This window comes from Poromitra crassiceps (genome assembly GCF_964638095.1).
Source record: "Poromitra crassiceps genome assembly, chromosome: 13".
Taxonomy (NCBI): Eukaryota; Metazoa; Chordata; class Actinopteri; order Beryciformes; family Melamphaidae; genus Poromitra; species Poromitra crassiceps.
The window spans coordinates 12,829,930-12,852,409 of record NC_139644.1 but is presented as its reverse complement, the minus strand read 5'-3'; the positions used below and the strand labels follow the sequence as shown (position 1 = coordinate 12,852,409).

The 22,480-nt window shown below is 47.3% G+C and overlaps 1 protein-coding gene across 1 annotated transcript in view; it reads right to left on the bottom strand.

Moving 5' to 3' along the window:
• Positions 1-4,448: 4,448 nt before the first annotated feature.
• Positions 4,449-22,480, bottom strand: part of cep112 (centrosomal protein 112) — a gene marked incomplete at its 5' end in the record, with an annotated part of 169,800 nt that continues 151,768 nt past the window's right edge. Inside the window, 4 exons of the mRNA XM_083648557.1 lie at positions 4,449-4,696; positions 5,804-5,868; positions 7,629-7,730; positions 16,517-16,606. Coding sequence (XP_083504683.1) covers positions 4,693-4,696; positions 5,804-5,868; positions 7,629-7,730; positions 16,517-16,606 — 261 coding nt within the window. The 3' untranslated portion in view covers positions 4,449-4,692. The remainder of the gene's footprint in view (positions 4,697-5,803; positions 5,869-7,628; positions 7,731-16,516; positions 16,607-22,480) is intronic.

The following is a 22,480-nucleotide window of genomic DNA, read 5'->3' as shown; positions in this document are numbered from 1 at the left end:
AAGCTCCGGTGACTTGACACTGGGTGACCTTACATCACCCTGATCCACATTAAAGAAAGAAAGGAGGAAAAAAACACAGCTCCACATTCCAAAACGCTGCTGGTTGTTTGGCTTCATGTCCCAGATAACCTCACATATCCTACATAATTCAAACACAAGCAAAAAAAAAAAACAGGTTTGCGGTTCTTCTGTGAATTTACGTTGACTGACAGAACATTTACATCTGCATAATGACAATCCTTTGCTTTTACCAGTTTATCAGTCTTCATATCTAAACCAGTTTATCAGTCGTCATACAGTATCTAAACCAGTTTATCATCCTATCTAAACCAGTTTATCATATCTAAACCAGTTTATCAGTCATATCTGAACCAGTTTATCAGTCGTCATACAGTATCTAAACCAGTTCATCATATCTAAACCAGTTTATCAGTCATATCTGAACCAGTTTATCAGTCGTCATACAGTATCTAAACCAGTTTATCAGTCATATCTGAACCAGTTTATCAGTCGTCATACAGTATCTAAACCAGTTTATCAGTCATATCTGAACCAGTTTATCAGTCGTCGACATACAGTATCTAAACTAGTTTATCAGTCATATCTGAACCAGTTTATCAGTCATATCATATCTAAACCAGCTGGTCTAGTGATTCTCAACCTTTATCATATCGAGCCCCTAATTTAGTCCACATTAGATGTTTGTCCATTTGATGACATTTTGCCTCACTGACCGAAATCTGAGAATATTTTTTATTGTCAGATATTATTTTGGCCAGAAATCCAGGACTATCTGTATTGTAGGTAGAGATAACAGTGAAACTATGACCAAAAAGTCATTTTTCTACATTCTCTAACTGCATTAACTTCTTGTAAATGAAGTAACGAGAAAGTGTAACAAAACAATTTTGGGGACGCGCTGGAAGCCTGGAACCGCCTCAAGGACCCTTGGTGGCCCAGACCCCACTTGAGAACCGCTGGTCTCCATCAGTAATGTTTTTACTTATTATTTCTTATTTATTTTAGGCAAATATGTGAAAATCACCCAACGCAAGAACCTGCGTTACACATTAGAACCAGTCGTGCTAGGTGAGCTTCACCTGGGCTACCTGCCGGTCAGTGCAGGCAGGCATGGGAGCAGTGGAAGCCCTGGGACTTCCCTGTTTGCCCGTCACTGCTGTTACAGGACAGCCTGTCTGTCTGATGTGGAGATAACGTGCTGTTACAGGACAGCCTGTCTGTCTGATGTGGAGATAACGTGCTGTTACAGGACAGCCTGTCTGTTACAGGACAGCCTGTCTGTCTGATGTGGAGATAACATGCTGTTACAGGACAGCCTGTCTGATGTAGAGATAATGTGCTGTTACAGGACAGCCTGTCTGATGTAGAGATAATGTGCTGTTACAGGACAGCCTGTCTGATGTAGAGATAATGTGCTGTTACAGGACAGCCTGTCTGATGTAGAGATAATGTGCTGTTACAGGACAGCCTGTCTGTCTGATGTGGAGATAACATGCTGTTACAGGACAGCCTGTCTGTTACAGGACAGCCTGTCTGTTACAGGGCAGCCTGTCTGTCTGATGTGGAGATAACGTGCTGTTACAGGACAGCCTGTCTGTCTGATGTGGAGATAACGTGCTGTTACAGGACAGCCTGTCTGTTACAGGACAGCCTGTCTGTTACAGGACAGCCTGTCTGTCTGATGTGATGAGATAACGGAGAGGAAGCCAGGCCTTTGATCCCTAATGGGGCCATGTTGGCTCTTTGGAAATGACATTCAGTCTTTACACACACACACAATGATGGCGGTCGACACAATCAATTAGACAGTAAAAGTACTTTTTTTAGAGTAATAATGCAGAGAGGTTATGGCTGGAGGAGCCTGTCGATGTTAATGAATGAAACACAGGCTTGCTTAAACTCAGTGATTCTCAACCCTTTTCATATTGAGGACCCCTAATTTAGTCCACATTAGAACCGGTCTCTTGGACCCAAATCTGATAATATTTTTGTTAAGAGATGATTTTGTCCAGAATTCAATATCTGTAGAGAGATACCGGTGAATCAAAACAGTAATCCTTCTACACTCTCTTAATCCTCATGAGGGGTTAATTAAAGGTCCCATTCCGTGCAAAAGCTGTTTTTACTTGTAAATGCATATATACTGCTGTCATCCCTCCCTGTAATGAGTGGTCACAAGCTCTGAACTGCCAGAGTTGGATTTGTCCCTATCCAGCTTCCCCCTGCAGTCTCCTCCAAGCCACACCCCCAAACGCTTCGTTTGCCCAGACGGGGATTTGGGACGTCACGAGCTTCCTCACGCATACTGCGCGGGTCTCTCTCACACAAGCTACCTGCACCATTTTGTTTATAGCCACAAAATTAACACTTCTAGCTGGAGCGACGCCAACTGTACATGATCCAGCAACAGCAGAGGTGCATTCGGTAAGTCTAGGCATTTTGAGATGTCCTCTTTAGCGTAGTAACCGTTAAGTTAACGATAACTCGCAACCTAGCGTGCTGGTCCACAGACGCTAATCTGATTGGCCGCTGGGAGCCTGGGGCGGGCTCTCCCTCAGCGGCCAATGGGAACTGTTAGTTCTGAATATATTATAGAAACAGGCCATTCTTGGGAAGCGAACGAGATGAGGAAGTGAGAACTCCGTCACAACAAACGGGGTTGCTATATTTTCGACAGATTAATCCAGAATCATGTTTTATGGACCAGAGACACACGTTTTTAAGAGGTTACAGCTGCACGAATTGGGACCTTTAACATTTCACCTATCCCCGGTTGACTTCATTAACTTCTTGTAAATTAAATAATGGTGAAGTTTATTACTTCATCAATTTGTCGACGACCCCCTGGAACCCCCTCAAGGACCCTGGGTGGTCCCCAGACCGCACATTGAGAACCACTGCTCTAGATGAGTGGTTCTCAAACTGACACAAATTAGACCATGGACCCCCCACCTGATACGATTTTGTCACAGGGTCCGGTCCCCCATCGCATACAACATTTTACATGTTTTATTACATTCTGTCATGGTGTTACTTATGGATGGAATCATAGTGAAAATAAATTATTCCCCTTTTTACTGGCGAACCCTGGAACCCCTAAAGGACACCTGGTGGTCTACACAGACCCCACGTTGAGAACCTCTGCTCTAGATAAGGACAGCACGCATTGACCTTCAGCTCAGCGGCTCCATGGACAGTAAACCCTGCTGACACACACGAGAATAAGCACACATACTGTACAGCACGTGCACACACACAGTGTCTCACACACTCCCTTACAAGTATGTGACTGTACAAACGCATACACACACACACACCTAGGATGCCATGTTGCAATAGTCCTCTGTGCACTCCCTGCAGAAACAACAGAATCTACAAAGCCTTTGTGCTGAAAGACTAAATTCCTGTTTCTCAGATGTCAGTCTTGACAGTCCTCTCTCCTTTCCTCGCTCTCTCTCTCTCTCTCTCTCTCTGCCCGGCCAGCAGAATCAGCACATCAAATAAATACAGCGCGCGGTGTCGGGTTTCGTTTGGAGACAGCAGAACGGGTCACGGACAATGGGAGCGCGCGGAACGTGTGCGAACTGCATGCGTAAAAAGGAAAAGCAATTCCAATGCAAATAAGCGCGAGAGGGCCCCTTTGAAATCAAATCTGCCTTTTTCTGAACATAATAACACCTCCAAACTGTTTTCCAGGAAAAATAGGATTCCCTTGAAACAATCAGTATTCGAGCCAATGCATTCCTCACCTAGCAGAGAGACACAGAATACCAACGGAGTGGGGGGGAGTCATTATGAAGCCCATCTCTCTAGTCCACCAAATGTTATGTTATTATTATCGTCGTCATAAAACCTCCGACCTCCGGAGACATATCGGAGGAGACATGGCGGCCGTTCGGTGGACTCGGATGTCTGGGTCGTCCGGCTCGGGGTTTGAGTGGAGCCATTGGTAAAACACAAAGTGGTGGCAGAGGCAGAAACACTGGGCCCGAGGACTGTAGCGTTTGGCCCGGGGTTCAAACGAGCGGCTCCCAGAGCTCTTTATCTGAAAGCACCACAAACCCCCAACTACTCTTTACAGTTCAAATAGGGGCTTGAAGGGAAAGGCGATGCTAAATAGCGATGGGAGAGATGTGGATTCAAGGTCTCTGACTTTGGTGTAAAGTTACAGAGCTAATCTTGCCTAACATGCATGTAGTGGTCATGTGAAAACAAGGGCAACAGCATGACTTCCTATAATTGATGGATTAATTAGCCGGTATTTGAAGAAGATGAAAAACATGCCCACAGAAAGACAAAAAAAAAACAAACAAGCATGACAAAGACAAACGATGCAAAAAGACTTTTATTAAAAAAAAAAAAATGCTGCACTTTGAGGTGGACTTGGATTTCAAATGACTCGTGCGAGTCAAATGGAACAACTGAAACAAAACCACAGTTTTAGAACATAAGACCTTTTATACATTTTCCGACAGGACAACGCAAACTAAAATCTGAATATGAATAAATAGTGTTCACAATGATAAAAGCATGAGAGACAACATGAAACAAAAAAATGATCGATCCAATCAGGTGTGTAAAATACCCGGTAACAGTCAACAACGCTCACATCTGATTGGACGCCTTATCCTTCATCTCCCAGCGTAGGGTCCTGCTGTAGTCCTCCCATGGTCACCTGCACAGATGGAGTTGGGGCATCCAGGTGTGAAAACAATGCTAGACCCAAAATAATGCCTGTGCATTGATTCTAAAGAATGCAAACATAAACACAAATTCATAATACTCTCTGTTCTTTATGTCATCTCCAATAGAATCACAACATCTCAGTCACTTTAAAAGAATAAGTTCAACCAAAAATGAAATTCCAATCGTCATCTACTCACCCCCATGCTGGTTTAAGGTCAGGTGTTTTTTTAGTCCACAACATGTTTGTGGAGTTTTCCAGGGAAACAGAGTTACAGCATTCTCCTAAACAACTGAATTGAATGGCAACCCTGGAAACATATTCACCCAACCTTCCACTGACATGCGGGTGAGTAGATTATGACTGAATTTCCATTTTTGGGTGAACTTATCCTTTAAATTGGGAGGTGGAGTGTATATTCACCTTATGTAGCCCCGCCCACTTGACCCATTCATTGTGTCATGACTTCCTGTTCAAAACGCTGGCTGCTTTACCTGCTCAAACTTAGTCTGACTCACCTGGTCAAACCTAGTTGGACTCGCATAGGAGTCGGACTAGGTTTATGAATCACAGGAGGAGGTGTACTGTAAACAGAATCAGAACTTCCGATTGTGTTGACACTTCCTGGTGGTCCCTCAAGCCAGACGGTCTCTTCTACATAAGGTGAGTAGAGTGAATACGATGTATGTGACCGACAGCCAATGAGAGATGGTTGCCAAGATGTGCGCGGGCAGCATCATTTGACTAGGCGTCTTATCGCTGCACATGTATAGATGCTTTCCATAAAGAAATCCATGGCTGATGGATGGGAGGCAGATGAAAGGCTCGGGCGATGGGAACCCTTATAGGCAAATGAGGGCATTTAAAATGGATCTTCATCTAATCTGCTACATTACTGTGCACGATGCTACAAGTACTCCACGCCTTTTAGGTCTTCATAGATGACCTTCATACAGACAACACAGACATGCACTCACTCTTTGAAGCACGCCATTTTTCAGACATGCACGATTGGACACACATGCAAATGCAGTGCAAATACATAGCGGGGTACATACGGTATATATGCACACATAATATACACACAACCATACTAACCTCTGGCTGCGACAGGCATCCAGGTCCTCCTGTAGCAAAGAGGCTCTCTTCTGCAGGAAGTTCACCTGCAGCACAGACAGACATTGCAAAAACATTTAGAGCGGTAAAATCTTCCAAGGTTTGACTCATTCTGATCACTTGTGTTTCTGGAAGTGTTGAAGTTGGGGGGGACCAGATCAGTGCTCCAGAACCAGGAGGTGGAGGTGGTATGAGGGCTTAGGGGGCAGTGGAGGTTTTTGGGTGGAAGGGGGTTAGCCGAGTAGGGGGATGTGGAAGAAAGGCTCGGTTGTTGAGTCCGGTGGGGTCAGGACAGCAGGGGTTGTGGGGGTCAGGAGATTAGGGCACATGGGGACAGAGGGGAGATTATGAGCCAGAGGGGTTAGGGCACTTTGCAAGAGGACCACCACACTTAGACCACTCTTTTGTTTGGCTACAAGGTATCCGTTTATTTATGAAGTGTCACTGGCTGGAGTGAAAATAAACCCCACAGCTACATTTACACGCCATCTCCAGCCTGGCAGAATCATCACGGCTCCAAAAGAATTTGCATTGTTCTGGGCCTAGCGTTACTGGAGCCCAGGCGTACATTCCTTTCTGCGGGGGGAAACCTCAGGAAACTTCTAGCGTTTCATTTGGCGCTTCGCAGCAGGCGCACTATATGCAAAACTCCGCCGAAATGTGGTCGGATGCCTCCGGAGAGACGAAAAAACTTCTCCCCACCTTTTTTTTTCTCCTTCTCCCCTCTCTGTGTAAAAATAATGCACTGTAATGTGCAAAAACCCGAGACATCGCCGATGAGAAGGGAGAGCGTTCTGGTCACGAATTACATCGTATAAACATATCCGATCACAGGGCTGTGGTCTGCGCACTGAAAAGGGATCTCGGTACAGCTATTCGAAGCGGGCGGTGTGTGTGTGTGTGTGTGTGTGTGGGGGGGAGGGGTTTGTGAAGAGCGCCCCCCTCTGTAAAAAAACGTGTGTTGCAGGGGGGCCCTCCCCCCTCTCTTCGTTATGGAGAAGCCTCTATTGTTTACGTTGTAAATGCTGGGGAACTGAAAGCCCATTTCCACAATTCGGTGTCGGAATGGGCCCACTGTGAACCTAATAAGAGACAAGGTTCTGAAGTACCATGGCTGGATTCATGTGGTTGGGGAGGGGGTGACTGTGTGATCTGATGGAGATGGAGAGAGAGAGAGAGAGAGAATGGGGGGGAGGAGGGGGCTTCAAAGAGGAGTGGCGCGGTCCAAAATGAAAGCCATGTCTATGATTGAGTGCTACCCCATCACCACCCCCCAACCCCTCTAGTGGTCTAGTCCAAACAAATCCAACAAACAACTGTGACACGCATGTTCATACAGAGCGCATGGGTCCAAGTTCTGACGGTTTGGATCAATGTGTAGCTGATGAAGGCAGAGAGACGAGAGGAGGAGGAGACGATATCGGCTTTAAAAGACTTTGAAGATTCAGAATGCCAAAATTGCAATGGACAAATTTCCAAGTGGTCGCCGACTATATAATCTTTCCTCCTGTCCAATACAATCATCCCAGACCTTAACTGATCCCCCAAAAGAGAAACCCTCTTTTTGTGTCTGTCATGTGGGGCTTGAACCCGGGCCATCGGGCTGAAGGACGCTCTTTATTCCAGACTTTTATGGAATCAGTTTTTATTGGCCAAGTAAGTTTGCACACACAATAAATGACACTTGGTGGGTTTGCTCATGTAGTTCACATTAACTTGATCAAAGTAGTGTATTAAAAGATTATAAGTGGTATGTTATACTAGTCCTGCCAGCATCTGTTGGGTACGTGGCCCATGCGGCGCTCACCTGAGCTTTGAGGGAGGTGATGGTGTCCTCCAGCTCCTGTCGGAGTTCTGCTGGCATCAAGCCTTTGATCTTCTCCTCGTGCTGCTGACGCACCGCGGTCACCTGGGAGGAGAGGAGAGGAGGGGAGGGGAGAGGAGAGGAGGGGAGGGGAGAGGAGAGGAGAGGAGGAGAGGGGAGGGGAGGAGAGGAGGGGAGAGGAGGGTAGGGGAGGGGAGGAGAGGAGGGGAGAGGAGAGGGGAGGAGAGGAGGAGAGAGGAGGAGGGGAGAGGACAGGAGAGGAGAGGAGAGGAGGGGAGAGAGGAGAGGAGGGGAGGGGAGAGGAGGGGAGGGGAGAGGAGGGGAGGGGAGGGAGAGAGGAGAGGAGAGGAGGAGAGGAGGGGAGAGGAGAGGAGGGGAGAGGAGAGGAGAGGAGAGGAGAGGAGGAGAGGAGAGGGGGATCCAACCACACACATTAGCTCACTGAGCAGAGGTCAGTGCTGGCTTCACACACAAAAATGAATTCAATTAGATTATGCATGAATGACTTACACATGAGTGCCTGCACACACACTTAACACGTCACCCACACACAGACACAGACACAGACACAGACACACACACACACACACACACACGTCTCACACACACACACACACACACACACACAGACACAGACACACACACACTAACACGTCTCACACACACACACACACACACACACACTAACACGTCACACACACACAAGCTCTGGCCTTGCATCTGCGAAATCGCTTTCTCTCTGCATTATTTACGTCATTTGAGACTTTGTCACAAACACGTTTTGTTAAAAGTGGTTTATGAAACGCGCTTTAGGTTTTAAAATGCTTTTCTAGAGGGCACCTTAGGTCTTAATGGGTTAAGAAGACTTAACCCACTTAACCGTTAAGTAAACACATGACAACAATCAACTTAATTCACAGTTAACTGACATGTTTGCAGTAATTAGTCCAGTGCATAATGCTGATATACCATCGTTGATTAAAGTGCTTCTTCCACTCATGTACACCGACTGTACCCACGCTCGCCTGACTGCGCTTCCATACACGGAGACACACACACGCACGCGTGGCACACACACACACACACACACGTCACACACACACACGCGCGCACACACACACAGACAGTGGGTATCCCCTCTTTATTCATGGCTCAGCGTATTCCCTCTCTTCACAGCTCCTTCACATCTCCACAGGGGGTCCCATGGACCGGCACGGCTCGCACCTCACGACACCCCCTACTGGCCGGCCCGCTCACAACTACATAAGCCACATCTGACACAATGCAGTTATGTGCTGCTTGAGACAGCTGGGTTTGGAGAGGACAGGACTATGGTGGAGGGCAGAACACATCAAACACAGCAGAACCAATAGCTCGCTAGCTAGCTAGCTCCACTGGGGAGGACCGGGGAGGAAGTCTGTCTGGGGCTAAATTATACTCCACTAAACCAGAGTCTGATTACAGAAGTTGAAAAGGGTTTGGTTAGCGCAACCCCCCCTTTTACACACACACACACACACACACAACACACACACACACACACACACACACACACACACACAGGCGGCACACATGTACAAACATTTACAGTATTGTAAAAGCGTTTACGGCGTTTTAAAAAGAATTGCTGAAGCAACTAATTGAATTTAGTTTTGGGTGAATCGTTTAGCAGCTTGAGGGGAATCGACGGGCGGTTGTGGAAAGTCCGGAGAGTCAATTTTCACCCACTATATATTTCAAGGTGTAACCAGGGGAGAGTCTGAGCATTTCATTTCAAGCCAGCATAATGTCTTTGACAGAGAGGCCGTTAGCGTCCAGCTAACATGAAGAAAAAGCCCCACGCGTGCGCTCCTCTCCATCATCGCTCCTATTCTTTCAAGTGAAGAGAATGTGAATGAGGTGAGGGGGGAGGGAGAGAGGGAGAGAGAGAGAGGGGGAAAAAAAAAGATTGCTTTTCCTAAAATAATTTTCCTGTTGTGGATTTAACTGATTGTTCTGGCTCGGCTAATTAATCTTCCTGGGCACAATGAAAGGGATTGGGAAGCACTTCAAAGAAAAAAGCCCGAGTATAAACGATCCCAACACGGAGCGCCGCACTTTGTCTTGGCACAGTGTGTCGTAAGATTAGTCCGTCCGCAACTTTGCCAATTTTCCGCGCTGCTCCTCCCCCCCCCCCCCCCCCCCCCCCCCCCCCCCCCATCCTCCGATTCATCTTAACGTGTCGGGGGCCAATAACGTGTCAGGGCCAAAGTCCAATCAGTTTACAGGAACGTGTCGTCCTTTTTGCCGGCGTGAGAACGGACTCGACGGGTAATTTGAGGCCGACCTTGTCAAACAAGTGGCAGAAGAAGAAGAAGAGGCTTTGGGGGGGAGAAGCTCTAATTTGAATGTCCAGGAGTTTTTAAAAAATGAGCTGAAGCCATGGAGTGCAGATTTTGTGCAGAAAAATGTCTATCTCTATCTATAGCAGCTTCAGTAGTCATAACAAGATGGCCCGGCCAAGACAAAACACACTCCACTACCTCAGACCAAAGCAACAAACAAATGGTCGAATAAACACAACCCTCCACCAAACCGCTCTGAATATAAGTCTCCGTTCTTCAAAAAGGCCCGTCTCCTTAGCTTTGCATTCTTGGTTCATGTATGGTGCAGCCACCGCAGCAAGAAGAGATCTGCGCTCGCCCCAAATTACAAGCTCCCTTTGTGGCAATCCTGTCTCCATTTTTTTCCAGCCCATACATTAGAATGGGGGCGAGGCTAACAGTGCATCCAGCAGACTGCACAGAGAGCAAGGCTAACAGTGCATCCAGCAGACCTGCACAGAGAGCTAACAGTGTATCCAGCAGACTGCACAGAGAGCTAACAGTGCATCCAGCAGACTGCACAGAGAGCTAACAGTGCATCCAGCAGACTGCACAGAGAGCAACGCTAACAGGTGTATCCAGCAGACTGCACAGAGAGGCTAACAGTGCATCCAGCAGACTGCACAGAGAGCAAGGCTAACAGTGCATCCAGCAGACTGCACAGAGAGCTAACAGTGCATCCAGCAGACTGCACAGAGAGCAAGGCTAACAGTGTATCCAGCAGACTGCACAGAGAGCAAGGCTAACAGTGCATCCAGCAGACTGCACAGAGAGGCTAACAGTGTATCCAGCAGACTGCACAGAGAGAGGCTAACAGTGTATCCAGCAGACTGCACAGAGAGCAAGGCTAACAGTGTATCCAGCAGACAGCACAGAGAGCTAACAGTGTATCCAGCAGACTGCACAGAGAGCAACGCTAACAGTGTATCCAGCAGACTGCACATTAGAATGGGGGCAAGGCTAACAGTGTATCCAGCAGACTGCACAGAGAGCAACGCGAGCGCTGGATACTGTACGTCCAGTCGCACGACTGATCAAACTAGACAAGCCCTGGATGTTTGCGTTAGTAACAAGTCGATGGGGAATCTCCTGGGTGTGTGTGTGTGTGTGTGTGTGTGTGTGTGTGTGGGCGGTGCTCCCCTTCGCATCAAGAAAGGGGGGGCCGAAGCTAGCAATATAAGGTACGATGTGTGGTACAATACAGCTGCGACACCTGGCACCTGTCCTAATGACTTCTGCTCGGCTCTTCTGGATCGCTAGTCCGGGCTGAGGAGTGAGACGGACAGAACAGCACAACGTTAAAAATATCACTGTCGTTCAATATACTGAGAAGTTGCACTGCTTCGCCCTCGGTCGCTTTAGTTTTAAACCGTCGCTTAATTTTATTGGCATCAATATACGTTTGTATTTCGGCAATATTTCCTGAATTTCCACCAGGATATCAACAAAGAAATCCGTTTTTATCCGAGATAAAAACTTTTTTTTAGCGAGATACACAGGCTTGTAGGCGGATGATACAGATGTCTGCTCTCACCGTTACAGTCGGATTGAGAGACAAACGCTTCCCCGCGATCACATCTTTCCACAGTATGCCTCACTAAAGTTTGGTCCCGGTTTACTATGCAATGTGTGTGTGTGGGTGGTGGAAGGCAGGCGGCAGCCATTTTTTTCTTTTTTATAGCGACAGCTCTGTTGTGGCGAGGCGCGCGAGGCTAGCGCTGACACAAAAAAATGCAGAGTGGGATAGGCAAAGCACCAATTCAACTTCCTGCCTTTGTTGTGTGTCTCAACAGTAATGCGATTCGAGGACAAGGAAGGAACACCTCTCAAACTTCCCGAAAAGATGTCTTGAGAGACAGCGTTCTTTTTCGGGCTCCGCATCCTCTCGCCTGTGCTGAGGGTCCCTTCTCCTCACATCTCCAGGTTTCTTCATGCAAACACACACACACATCTTAAGTTAACACACCCCCCCATAACATCTTTGTACAGCAGAGACGTGTGTGTTTGTTCTGACAGGTGGCAGGAGGCATGTGACGCGGTGAAGAAAGCCTCCTCGCCATTAAGACAGACGCCGGGGGGTGCGTTTGAAGAATATCTGCGGCTGATCAAACCTCGGCCACGAGGTGTTTTTGGTCATTGACGGACTCCAGATGAGAGCGATGAGACGGGGAAGGAAAACAGAGGGGAAGGGAGAAGAGTGCCACTATTTTCAAAGCAGGGAAAAAAGGATTTATGTTGGAAAAATCAGGTTTCATCTCCGCCCTTCTGTTTCAAAAGGAGATTTCGTTTGTTCCCGCTGAAGCCGCAGTTCTCCAGTTTGGTAAAAGCCCGAGAGAAGCAGCAGTCGTGTTCCCCCTCCCCTCCCAGTCATCTTAAAATGACAACATTTCATCTATATATAGTCTTTAGATTGCGGCGTTGACTTCCCCTTGCGTTTGGTACCGTCACATGGCGTGGTTTGTGACAGCTGCCTGCCGAAAGGAACGAGCCGTCGACACTTTCAACGCTTACACGAACGGTTTGTCACATGGTTGGGGAAGCTTGATGTATGATAATGAAGTTGGTGTGTGCGTGTGTGTGTGTGTGTGTGTGGGATGGGTCGGGGGAAGGGGGGGGTTGTTAGCTAGCTGTTGGAAAGACATTTCTGAGATACCATCTTGTCTCAAAGTGACAGAAAACCTTGTCAGGAACAAGGGGGGCACATCAAAAAAAGGACGCAGCTCACAAAGTTTTTGCGGCTCCACATCCACTGATGGTGGCACTGCACTGTGGGAGAGTTCACCAAGGAGCCGTTTGAATTGAAAGACGCTTTTGCTGCGAGACGGAGGAAAGGTAAACAGCTTCAACAGAAATGGAGAAAAAAAAGAAGAAAGGAAAAAGGCAGAGAGAGAGAGATTAGAAGTGGCAACAGATCTCGCTAAAGTTCTTAGAATTATGGGATGGATCGGTGGCTCCTGATGTCATTTGCCTCAGCAAGAATAGCACACAGGAAAACGATTAAGCCTACAGAATTTAAGTTCAACTCCTCTGCATTTCTACGTTTACTTCAATACTGGACACTAAGTATCGATGTAAAACATTTGAGACGGATACTAATGAGGGTTTCCAACTTCCTGATTGGAATTTGGAAACCCCCTCATTAGTGTTTTGCTTGCACCTGTGTTTATTCTGCCTTTTCGACACAAAATGGCCCCCGTGAAAAGGGTCTATCATTCTGATGAGGCAATCTGTTGTATAAGTGCAAAGTTTTTAATTTAGTTGTATCTGGTCTAGATTATGGAGAAGCGTGCCTCTGTCCGTGCATCTGTCTTCCTTTATTTTTATTATCAGTTATCAGCATCAAAGTGAGAAATTCTAGTATTGTGACAAGTTAAACCTACTGGAAAACAACTACAGAATGTTTTTTTGTTTGTATTTTACCCAAGCTCCCAGGCTGCATGAGGATACATCTCTCTGAAACGTGTACAGTTCACAATGCCCGCACTGTATCATTATGTATTTATACAAAAGGCTGTACTCTTCAGCATTCTGCTCCGTTCTTCAAGGAGAATTGAACCGCACAGTGAGGAATGAGCTGCTGATCCGCCATTTTAGAGTGGGGGGAGCCTGTGAGGCGAGGGGGGGGGGAGGGGGGGGGGTCTGGAAGAGTGAAGCAGGCAACATCTGTGTGAAGTCTGGGCAGAAAGGCTGTGTTAGCGTGCGTTAGTGTGTGAGGGATCCCATTACAAAGACACGTCTTGGCAGATCAACTAGGGCAATATCACTGTGAACAGGCTGAGAGAGGAGGAGCCCGCAGGTCTGATTACCGCAACACGTACAGAAAAACAACTACAAGAGCACACGCGCAACAGGCACAATGGCTGCAGTGCAGGGCACATACACAACAAGTAAGGCAGAGGTGCACACATGCAGACAGTCACACACACACGCGCACACACGCACACACGCACACACACACGCACACACACACACACACACACACACACTTAATAAACAGAGAGGCTGTTCTCCTATTCACACCATACATACACCCCCCCCTCTCCCCACACAAACACACCTGACCTCAGGTGAGAATCATATGTTGTAAACATACACAACCCATATGTTGTAAACATATGATTCAGACCAAGTGACAAGCTTGGAAAGATGAAGCCAACGCGGATGTGCCAAAAACCTAAGCCTGGTTAAAAAAAAATGAATTTCACTCGAACAACAACTGTACGCCCACAGGGGGGTGAGCATATAACTCGTTTATACAGTTATAACTCGTTTATACAGTCTGTGGCTGCAAAGACATTGTATAGAAGTGAAAATGACCTGAGTTCTCAGTTGATTTATTACTTCAGTAAACACTTTCCTAATGAGTTTATTTGCTTTTTGTTGTTGCAATAAAGCAGGATATTCATTTAGTTAATTATGGTCCCATTTAGAGTCAAATATATGATAAAGCAGACTATGTTTTGGGGGCGTAATTGTCAGGTCGCCTGTTCAGTGATCATGGACCAATAGCAGGCGGCGCTGCAGCTCTTCTCGTCCAAATATGGTCACTTCTGGCTCCAATAAAACCAAGATGGCGACGGTAACAACTGGACATTCAAGACTTAAAATCGGGAGTCCAGAAACCAATGGGTGACGTCATCACGGTGGCTACGTCCATATTTGTATACGGTCTATGATTCAGACTCCGCCTCTCCTCACATACAGTCACTGTATGGCACAGGACAAGGCTGTCCAGTGCCCAAACGCACCTACACCTACACACGCACGCACGCACGCACGCACACACACACACACACACACACACACACACACACACACACACACACACACACACACACACACACACAGTAAGCACAGGACCTGAAGAGGGGTTTGCCAGAGTCCTGAACTCAATGACTGCTCATCTATGAAGAAACTTCCACAGTGTTTAGTTCATCTCTTATTTATACTCGCAGCTCACACAGGTCCCACCCTGCAGCTCACACAGGTCTCACCCTGTATCGGTTTAGTCAATTGTCCAGGGAGCTTCTCATCAATAAATCATGCGGTACCCGTCTTCCATGATGGATCACATTATACAGAATAACTACAGGAACAAAACGGTAACCCAAACCCCTTGACCAGACAATACGGCCGGTCCTTATAGCAGGTTAAGGAGCAAAGGTCACGGGGGTCACTCCTTCCTAAGGCATAGGAAACGACACGCAGCGCCTCTGGGACTGGCTCAGTGACCGACGCCTCCTAAAAAGCACTGACCCCTCGCTGAAGATTTACGCCGGCCGGACAGTGAGGTGTGTGACGAGTGTGTGAAGTGTGTACAGGGGTCAGTGGGCGGATCACAGGGGACAGGACAGAATGAATGGCTTCGGTGTGCATACCAGGGTACAAAGAACAGCCTCCCCTGTGTGTGTGTGTGTGTGTGTGTGTGTGTCTGTGTGTAGTTATTAGTCCTTTCTTCTCTGTGTGTGTCAAGGTCAAAGCGCAGCCTGATTACAGGGCATTCTGGAGCGCTATGGGGACTCTGTGTGTGTGTGTGTGTGTGCATGCGTGCTTGTGTGTGTGCACAGAGGTTTCCCTCTGAACCCAGGCGGTGGTGGCATGCCTGGCCCTAGGCACTGGCTCTTGAAGCCGGATCTCAAGGAATTTGGGAAATGTGCGTGGGGGCATATCTTTGACTCTGAACTAGAGAGTGAGAGGTGGAGAGGGACGAGGGGAGGGAGGGGAGGAGTCCTGCCTGTGTGTGTGTCTGTTGTGGCCCCCTGGAGGGGGTAGTAAGGATGGCGACTGAGGTCTGAGGGGCGAGGGACACCAGGTGATGGTGTGGGTGGGTGGGGGGGGGGGGGTTAGGGGTGGAAGCGGCCTGAGAAAGGAGGGTGTGTCTTCACAGGAAAATTAAGTCAAATAAGAAAGAAACTGACAAACACCCTCTTTATTTTGTCACAGACGACAAACCACACACGCACGGCAGCCAGTACACACACACACACCACACATGTACACACGTGCACGGCAGCCAGTACACACACACACACACACACACACACACACACATGCAATTGGAGGCGCCGTGAAATTTGTCCTCTGCGTTTGACCCATCCTGGCTCCTCCTCCTCCATGGTCAGGCCAGCGACCCAACTGGGGATGGGATGGCACCAGCGTTGCCAGATTGGGTTGCGATGCGTGCTGGGGGGGGGGAATAATTGGCTTGGGTGGGCGCTTTTGGCGGTTTTTGGGCTGGAAACCATCGACTGTATCTGGCAACGCTGGACGGCAAGAAGCGAAATAAAATGTGGCGGGAAGGCTGAATTGGGGAGTGAGAGAGATGGTGATGATAATGGGGAAGAGTGAATGAGCGTGGGAGAGAGACACCCTGAGGCATTATAGGAGAGAGGAAGAGAGAGAGGGAGAGAGAGAGCATGAGAGAGGGAGAGAGAGCATGAGAGAGGGAGAGAGAGCATGAGAGAGGGAGAGAGAGAGCATGAGAGAGGGAGAGAGAGGTTGCATTACCTGTTCCTCAGTCTCCAGTTCTTTGCTCAGCAGCTTCTTCTCGGAGCAGTGCAGCTGCCTCTGTAACCGCTCCACCTTCTCCTGCAGAGCCTGGGGGGGGGGGGGGGGGGGGGGGGGGGGGGGGTTGGGGGGGAGAGACAGTTAGCGTTCTTGGCCAATTGACAGAGTGATACACAGTGTGGTGTAATGTGCATCTGACAGAGAGTGATACACAGTGTGGTGTGATGTGCATCTGACAGAGAGTGATACACAGTGTGGTGTCATGTGCATCTGACAGAGAGTGATACACAGTGTGGTGTCATGTGCATCTGACAGAGAGTGATACACAGTGTGGTGTCATGTGCATCTGACAGAGAGTGATACACAGTGTAGTGTGATGTGCCTCTGACAGAGAGTGATACAGTGTGGTGTGATGTGCATCTGACAGAGAGTGATACACAGTGTGGTGTAATGTGCATCTGACAGAGAGTGATACACAGTGTGGTGTGATGTGCATCTGACAGAGAGTGATACACAGTGTGGTGTGATGTGCATCTGACAGAGAGTGATACACAGTGTGGTGTGATGTGCATCTGACAGAGTGATACACAGTGTGGTGCGATGTGCATCTGACAGAGAGTGATACACAGTGTGGTGTGATGTGTCTCTGACAGAGAGTGATACACAGTGTGATGTGCATCTGACAGAGAGTGATACACAGTGTGGTGTGATGTGCATCTGACAGAGTGATACACAGTGTGGTGTGATGTGCATCTGACAGAGAGTGATACACAGTGTGGTGTGATGTGCATCTGACAGAGTGATACACAGTGTGGTGTGCATCTGACAGAGAGTGATACACAGTGTGGTGTGATGTGCATCTGACAGAGTGATACACAGTGTGGTGTGATGTGCATCTGACAGAGTGATACACAGTGTGGTGTGATGTGCATCTGACAGAGAGTGATACACAATGTGGTGCGATGTGCATCTGACAGAGAGTGATACACAGTGTGGTGTGATGTGCATCTGACAGAGAGTGATACACAGTGTGGTGTGATGTGCATCTGACAGAGAGTGATACACAGTGTGGTGTGATGTGCCTCTGACAGAGAGTGATACACAGTGTGGTGTGATGTGCATCTGACAGAGAGTGATACACAGTGTGGTGTGATGTGCATCTGACAGAGAGTGATACACAGTGTGGTGTGATGTGCATCTGACAGAGTGATACAGTGTGGTGTGATGTGCATCTGACAGAGAGTGATACACAGTGTGGTGTGATGTGCATCTGACAGAGTGATACACAGTGTGGTGTGATGTGCATCTGACAGAGTGATACAGTGTGGTGTGATGTGTATCTGACAGAGAGTGATACACAGTGTGGTGTGATGTGCATCTGACAGAGTGATACAGTGTGGTGTGATGTGTATCTGACAGAGAGTGATACACAGTGTGGTGCGATGTGCATCTGACAGAGTGATACAGTGTGGTGTGATGTGCATCTGACAGAGAGTGATACACAGTGTGGTGTGATGTGCCTCTGACAGAGTGATACAGTGTGGTGTGATGTGCATCTGACAGAGTGATACAGTGTGGTGTGATGTGCATCTGACAGAGTGATACAGTGTGGTGTGATGTGTATCTGACAGAGAGTGATACACAGTGTGGTGTGATGTGCATCTGACAGAGTGATACACAGTGTGGTGTGATGTGCATCTGACAGAGTGATACAGTGTGGTGTGATGTGTATCTGACAGAGAGTGATACACAGTGTGGTGTGATGTGCATCTGACAGAGTGATACACAGTGTGGTGTGATGTGTATCTGACAGAGAGTGATACACAGTGTGGTGTGATGTGCATCTGACAGAGTGATACAGTGTGGTGTGATGTGTATCTGACAGAGAGTGATACACAGTGTGGTGTGATGTGCATCTGACAGAGAGTGATACACAGTGTGGTGTGATGTGCATCTGAGCGATACACACTGATACAGTTACACCTGACAGATAAAGAATATGGCTGAATGCAAGCAGGAGACTGACTGCTTGTTTAACCCATTGATACCTGATGCAGCATTTGTGTGTGTATCCCTTTAAGACTTAAAGGGATACACACACAAATGAGGGATATACACGCAAATGCTGCATCAGGTATCAATGGGTTAAGGTAGGTAGGTAGGTACTTTATTGTCCCCGTGGGGAAATTAGTTTGCGGCAATCATCACCGTTGGCGGTGTCCAGGAAAACGGGCACAACACACGGGACAACATATAACATCAACAGCACAGAATCAAATCAAAACACAGTGCTCTATCAAAGCACTATAGCAGCAGCTGATCACAACAGTATTTGAATCAAAAATAAATAAAATTGTGTACTGGCTAGACCTGCTAGGCCGAGATAAACTAACTAAAATATGAAGGTTTAACCTTACCGTTCAGGGTTTTAATCAGCTGTGGTATGAAGGATTGTTACTTTGGAGCTGTTTTTTGACAAGGCTGGCTGCCTTGGCTTAACCCTGGCATGGTGTTCGCATTTTTGTTATTCATTCACCAAATGTTTGTGGGTCTGTTGGACCCACAACATTATTGCCATTTAAAACCACAGCCATAACAATTTATGTCAAAATACTAAACAGATGTTGACTTTATCTCAATTACAGGCAATATAGACAGAATATATATGCTTAATATTTGCCATTTAGATGACATTTATCAATAAAAGCGCTATTCGTTTTTTTGTGATCAAATGTGATTTGGTGCCGACGGGCTGGTCAAGTGTGCAGGCAGGGAGCAGAATAATAATTTTTAGGAAACATTGAAAAACGCCAGGAACCCGAACGCCACACACGGGTTAAGATGGATGGAAAGAATGAGAGAACATCAGAGAGGTAGACAGACAGAGGAGAAGCAGGGAGAGATGCAGCCTGCGATTAGCCCTTTGTGCTAAAAGGCTAATAATAACGTCTTGATGACAGTCATTAGTGGGAGGCTGGCTTCATTAAGCCCAAACTCATTTCCAGACAAGGACACAGAGAAGGAGAGTCTCGCTCACTCGGACAATTAGCAAACTGTGGAGGCTTTTGTGTGAAGCTGCACTCCTTTTGACTGAGACCAAAAAAATAGGGGTCATTATATCTTTGGCGGCAAAGAGAGCGTATAATAAATATGGACGTAGTAGCAGACACTGTGACGTCACCCATTGGGTTTTGGCATTTTCACCCTCGGCATCTTGGTTCTTTGGAGCCAGAAGTGACGGAAATTTTGGAATCACGAGAGCCGCAGAGTGGCCTGCTATTGGTCCTTGATCGGCGAGCTGCACGATCACTGGACAGGCGACCTGTCAATCAAACCCCCCCAAAAATAGCCTGCTTTATCGTCTATATGACTCGAATTGGGACCATAATTGACAAAATGAACATCATGATGTATTGAAGAAGACATCAAACCAACGATTGAGACGATAAACTCGTTAGGAAAGTGTTTACTGACTGAGGCCATCAATCAAGTGAGAAGTAGGGTCACATCCCCATTCACTTCCATATAATCAGACTTGTTTTTGCAGCCAGTGGGGTCGCCCCCTGCAGGCCATTGGAAAGAATGCAGGTTTAAGACACTTCCGCATTGAGCTAACCCCTGGTGGCAATAAGAGAGATACATTACCTAGCATATACTGTACAGCATTAAGTGGATGACAACAATTCTAACATGTATTTCCACTACTGGACTTAATCTAATCTCCCCCAGGGCGCCAATGAAGAATGTCATCTGTGTTGCTTTCTGAGATTTGGGCGAGAGAGAGAGCGACAGAGAGAGAGGAGAAAGAGAGAGAGAGAAATAGCGTAGATCACTTTGAAGGGAGAGAGAGAATGTGTGTGTGTGTGTGTGTGTAAGGAGAGGGTGAGCAGAGGGCTGTTTTTTCGTTCTGCCTGTAAGTGATAGCAGTGGAAAAAAAGGCGCAGTTCCTTCATGCGACGCAGAACCAGATGTTGAGCACACATGTGGACACTTCGCCTTCGATTAGTCTGCACAAAAAGCAGAGTGAGTGGTGCATACGTGCGTACGTACACACACACACACACACACACACACACACACACACACGCACACACACGCGCACAGCTTTACATCGCTGTCAAGCACGGACATACCTTTAAACGTTACATCCACACACACACACACAGTCACATCCTCCAGCAACAGTTTGTGGGGCGCTGGCTAGCGTCACTATGGTCAGCAGAGTTGAGTTGAGTGAGCAGGCCAGGTGTGGCCGAGGGGAAACACAGTCCAGGTGATAGGCATGACGGCCTGATCTACAACACACTCCAGTCATATCAATCACACAAACACACACACAGCTAGGCTTCACGCTCAGGTTCAACTTGTGGGCAGCGACGCACTGAACACTACTGATTATACAGGAAGGAAGGGCCAAACGGAGGAAAACCAAGGGGAATCTGCCAGTGAGATCGCTACACAGATGCCAAACAGGCTATGGCAGCTAGTTACGTTTTAGTTTCTTGAGGTTATATGAATCAGCAAACAATACAATACAATGCCATTCTGCTATGGTATCCCTTCCTTTTCAATCAATATAGCACTGGGGTGTTTGAACGATAGACTGTATAAAATATGGACATCATAAGTCCCACTCCATGTTAGTGGATGGGACATGAGCCAAACTAAATAATCAAAGTACACAAATACATTTTTCCCAAAGAAGTTTCTGTCATTTTAGTTAGTTCCTTTACACACTGATCTGATGTATGTGCTCATTTTGGTTTTTAGTTAGTTAGTTGATGTTATAAAAAGGGGCTGATTGACAGCTGTGACAGCCACTCTCAAGCCTCCGTCAGACGGCGGCACGGCTGAGGGGCCTCAGCCCGACTCTACTGCGCAGACTTGGGTCCCCAAACGATGTCACACAAGCAAGATGGCAGCTCGCTGAAACAAGATATTTCGGCTTCACTCTTGCATAGCGGTAGGAAACGGGGACGCGTCGTCCATACATTATACAGTCAACGGCTGCAGCGGCTTCTCACACTACACACTACAGCTGCTGAGCTTGGCCTATGAGCAGATGGATTACTAGACCAACATACGTTACTGGACCACGGTGATACCGGGCTTCAGTTTCAGTTTGAAAGGCAGCTGCTTTTAGCTTTGTTGATCCTATTAATCGGGCCGTCTCGGTTGCCGGTCACGACCCGCCTCTGCACGTCTCGGTTGCCGGTCACGACCCGTTACCTTCACGGCCCGCCTCTGCATCCAGCGCGCTTGTTTACAATTACGACCCCTTGTCTTCGATTTCATTTGATTTGGTTTAACGGTGGGTCAAGGACTCAACGACACCCCTAAGAAAGCCTGTCCGGTGATGTCGAGGACTTGTCTTCCACAACAGGCGGTCATATTGTGCTGGCTGAGACGTGTGAGTGTGCGGAGAGGGGCTACGCCCTCCCAGCTGCTTAATATGCACGCACACGTTTTAGTCATACGTAGTGTGTCTGCGCGGGCGACACACCTACAGATGGACGATCTAGAACACAAGCAAACTCTGACCCTTCCTTCTTCAACCATCTCCTGCCAGTGAATGAACCCTCCATAAGCCCCCTGTGTTCTTCTGACCCCCACCTTGAAGGCAGGGGGCACGAGGATGATTGATTGATTGATTGATTTGCAGATTTTTTATTTTTGGTCATCCAAACACCATGTACAATACCTCTTTTTCATATAATCAAAACAATAGACATAACACATTTTACATGGATCTTGACCAAAAAAAGGTATGGGCTGAAGCTAAAAGCTTATTTTGCCCACCCTATTCACATACAGCACATGACAAAGAAAGAAAAACAAGTGTGAATCTTTATAAGAAAAGAAAACAAAAAAGGAGAAAAACAAAAAAGAACATGCTTCCTGCTCATACTTTATAATGCATATTTAATAGTTGTACATGATTTATTTATTTATTTTTAACTTTTT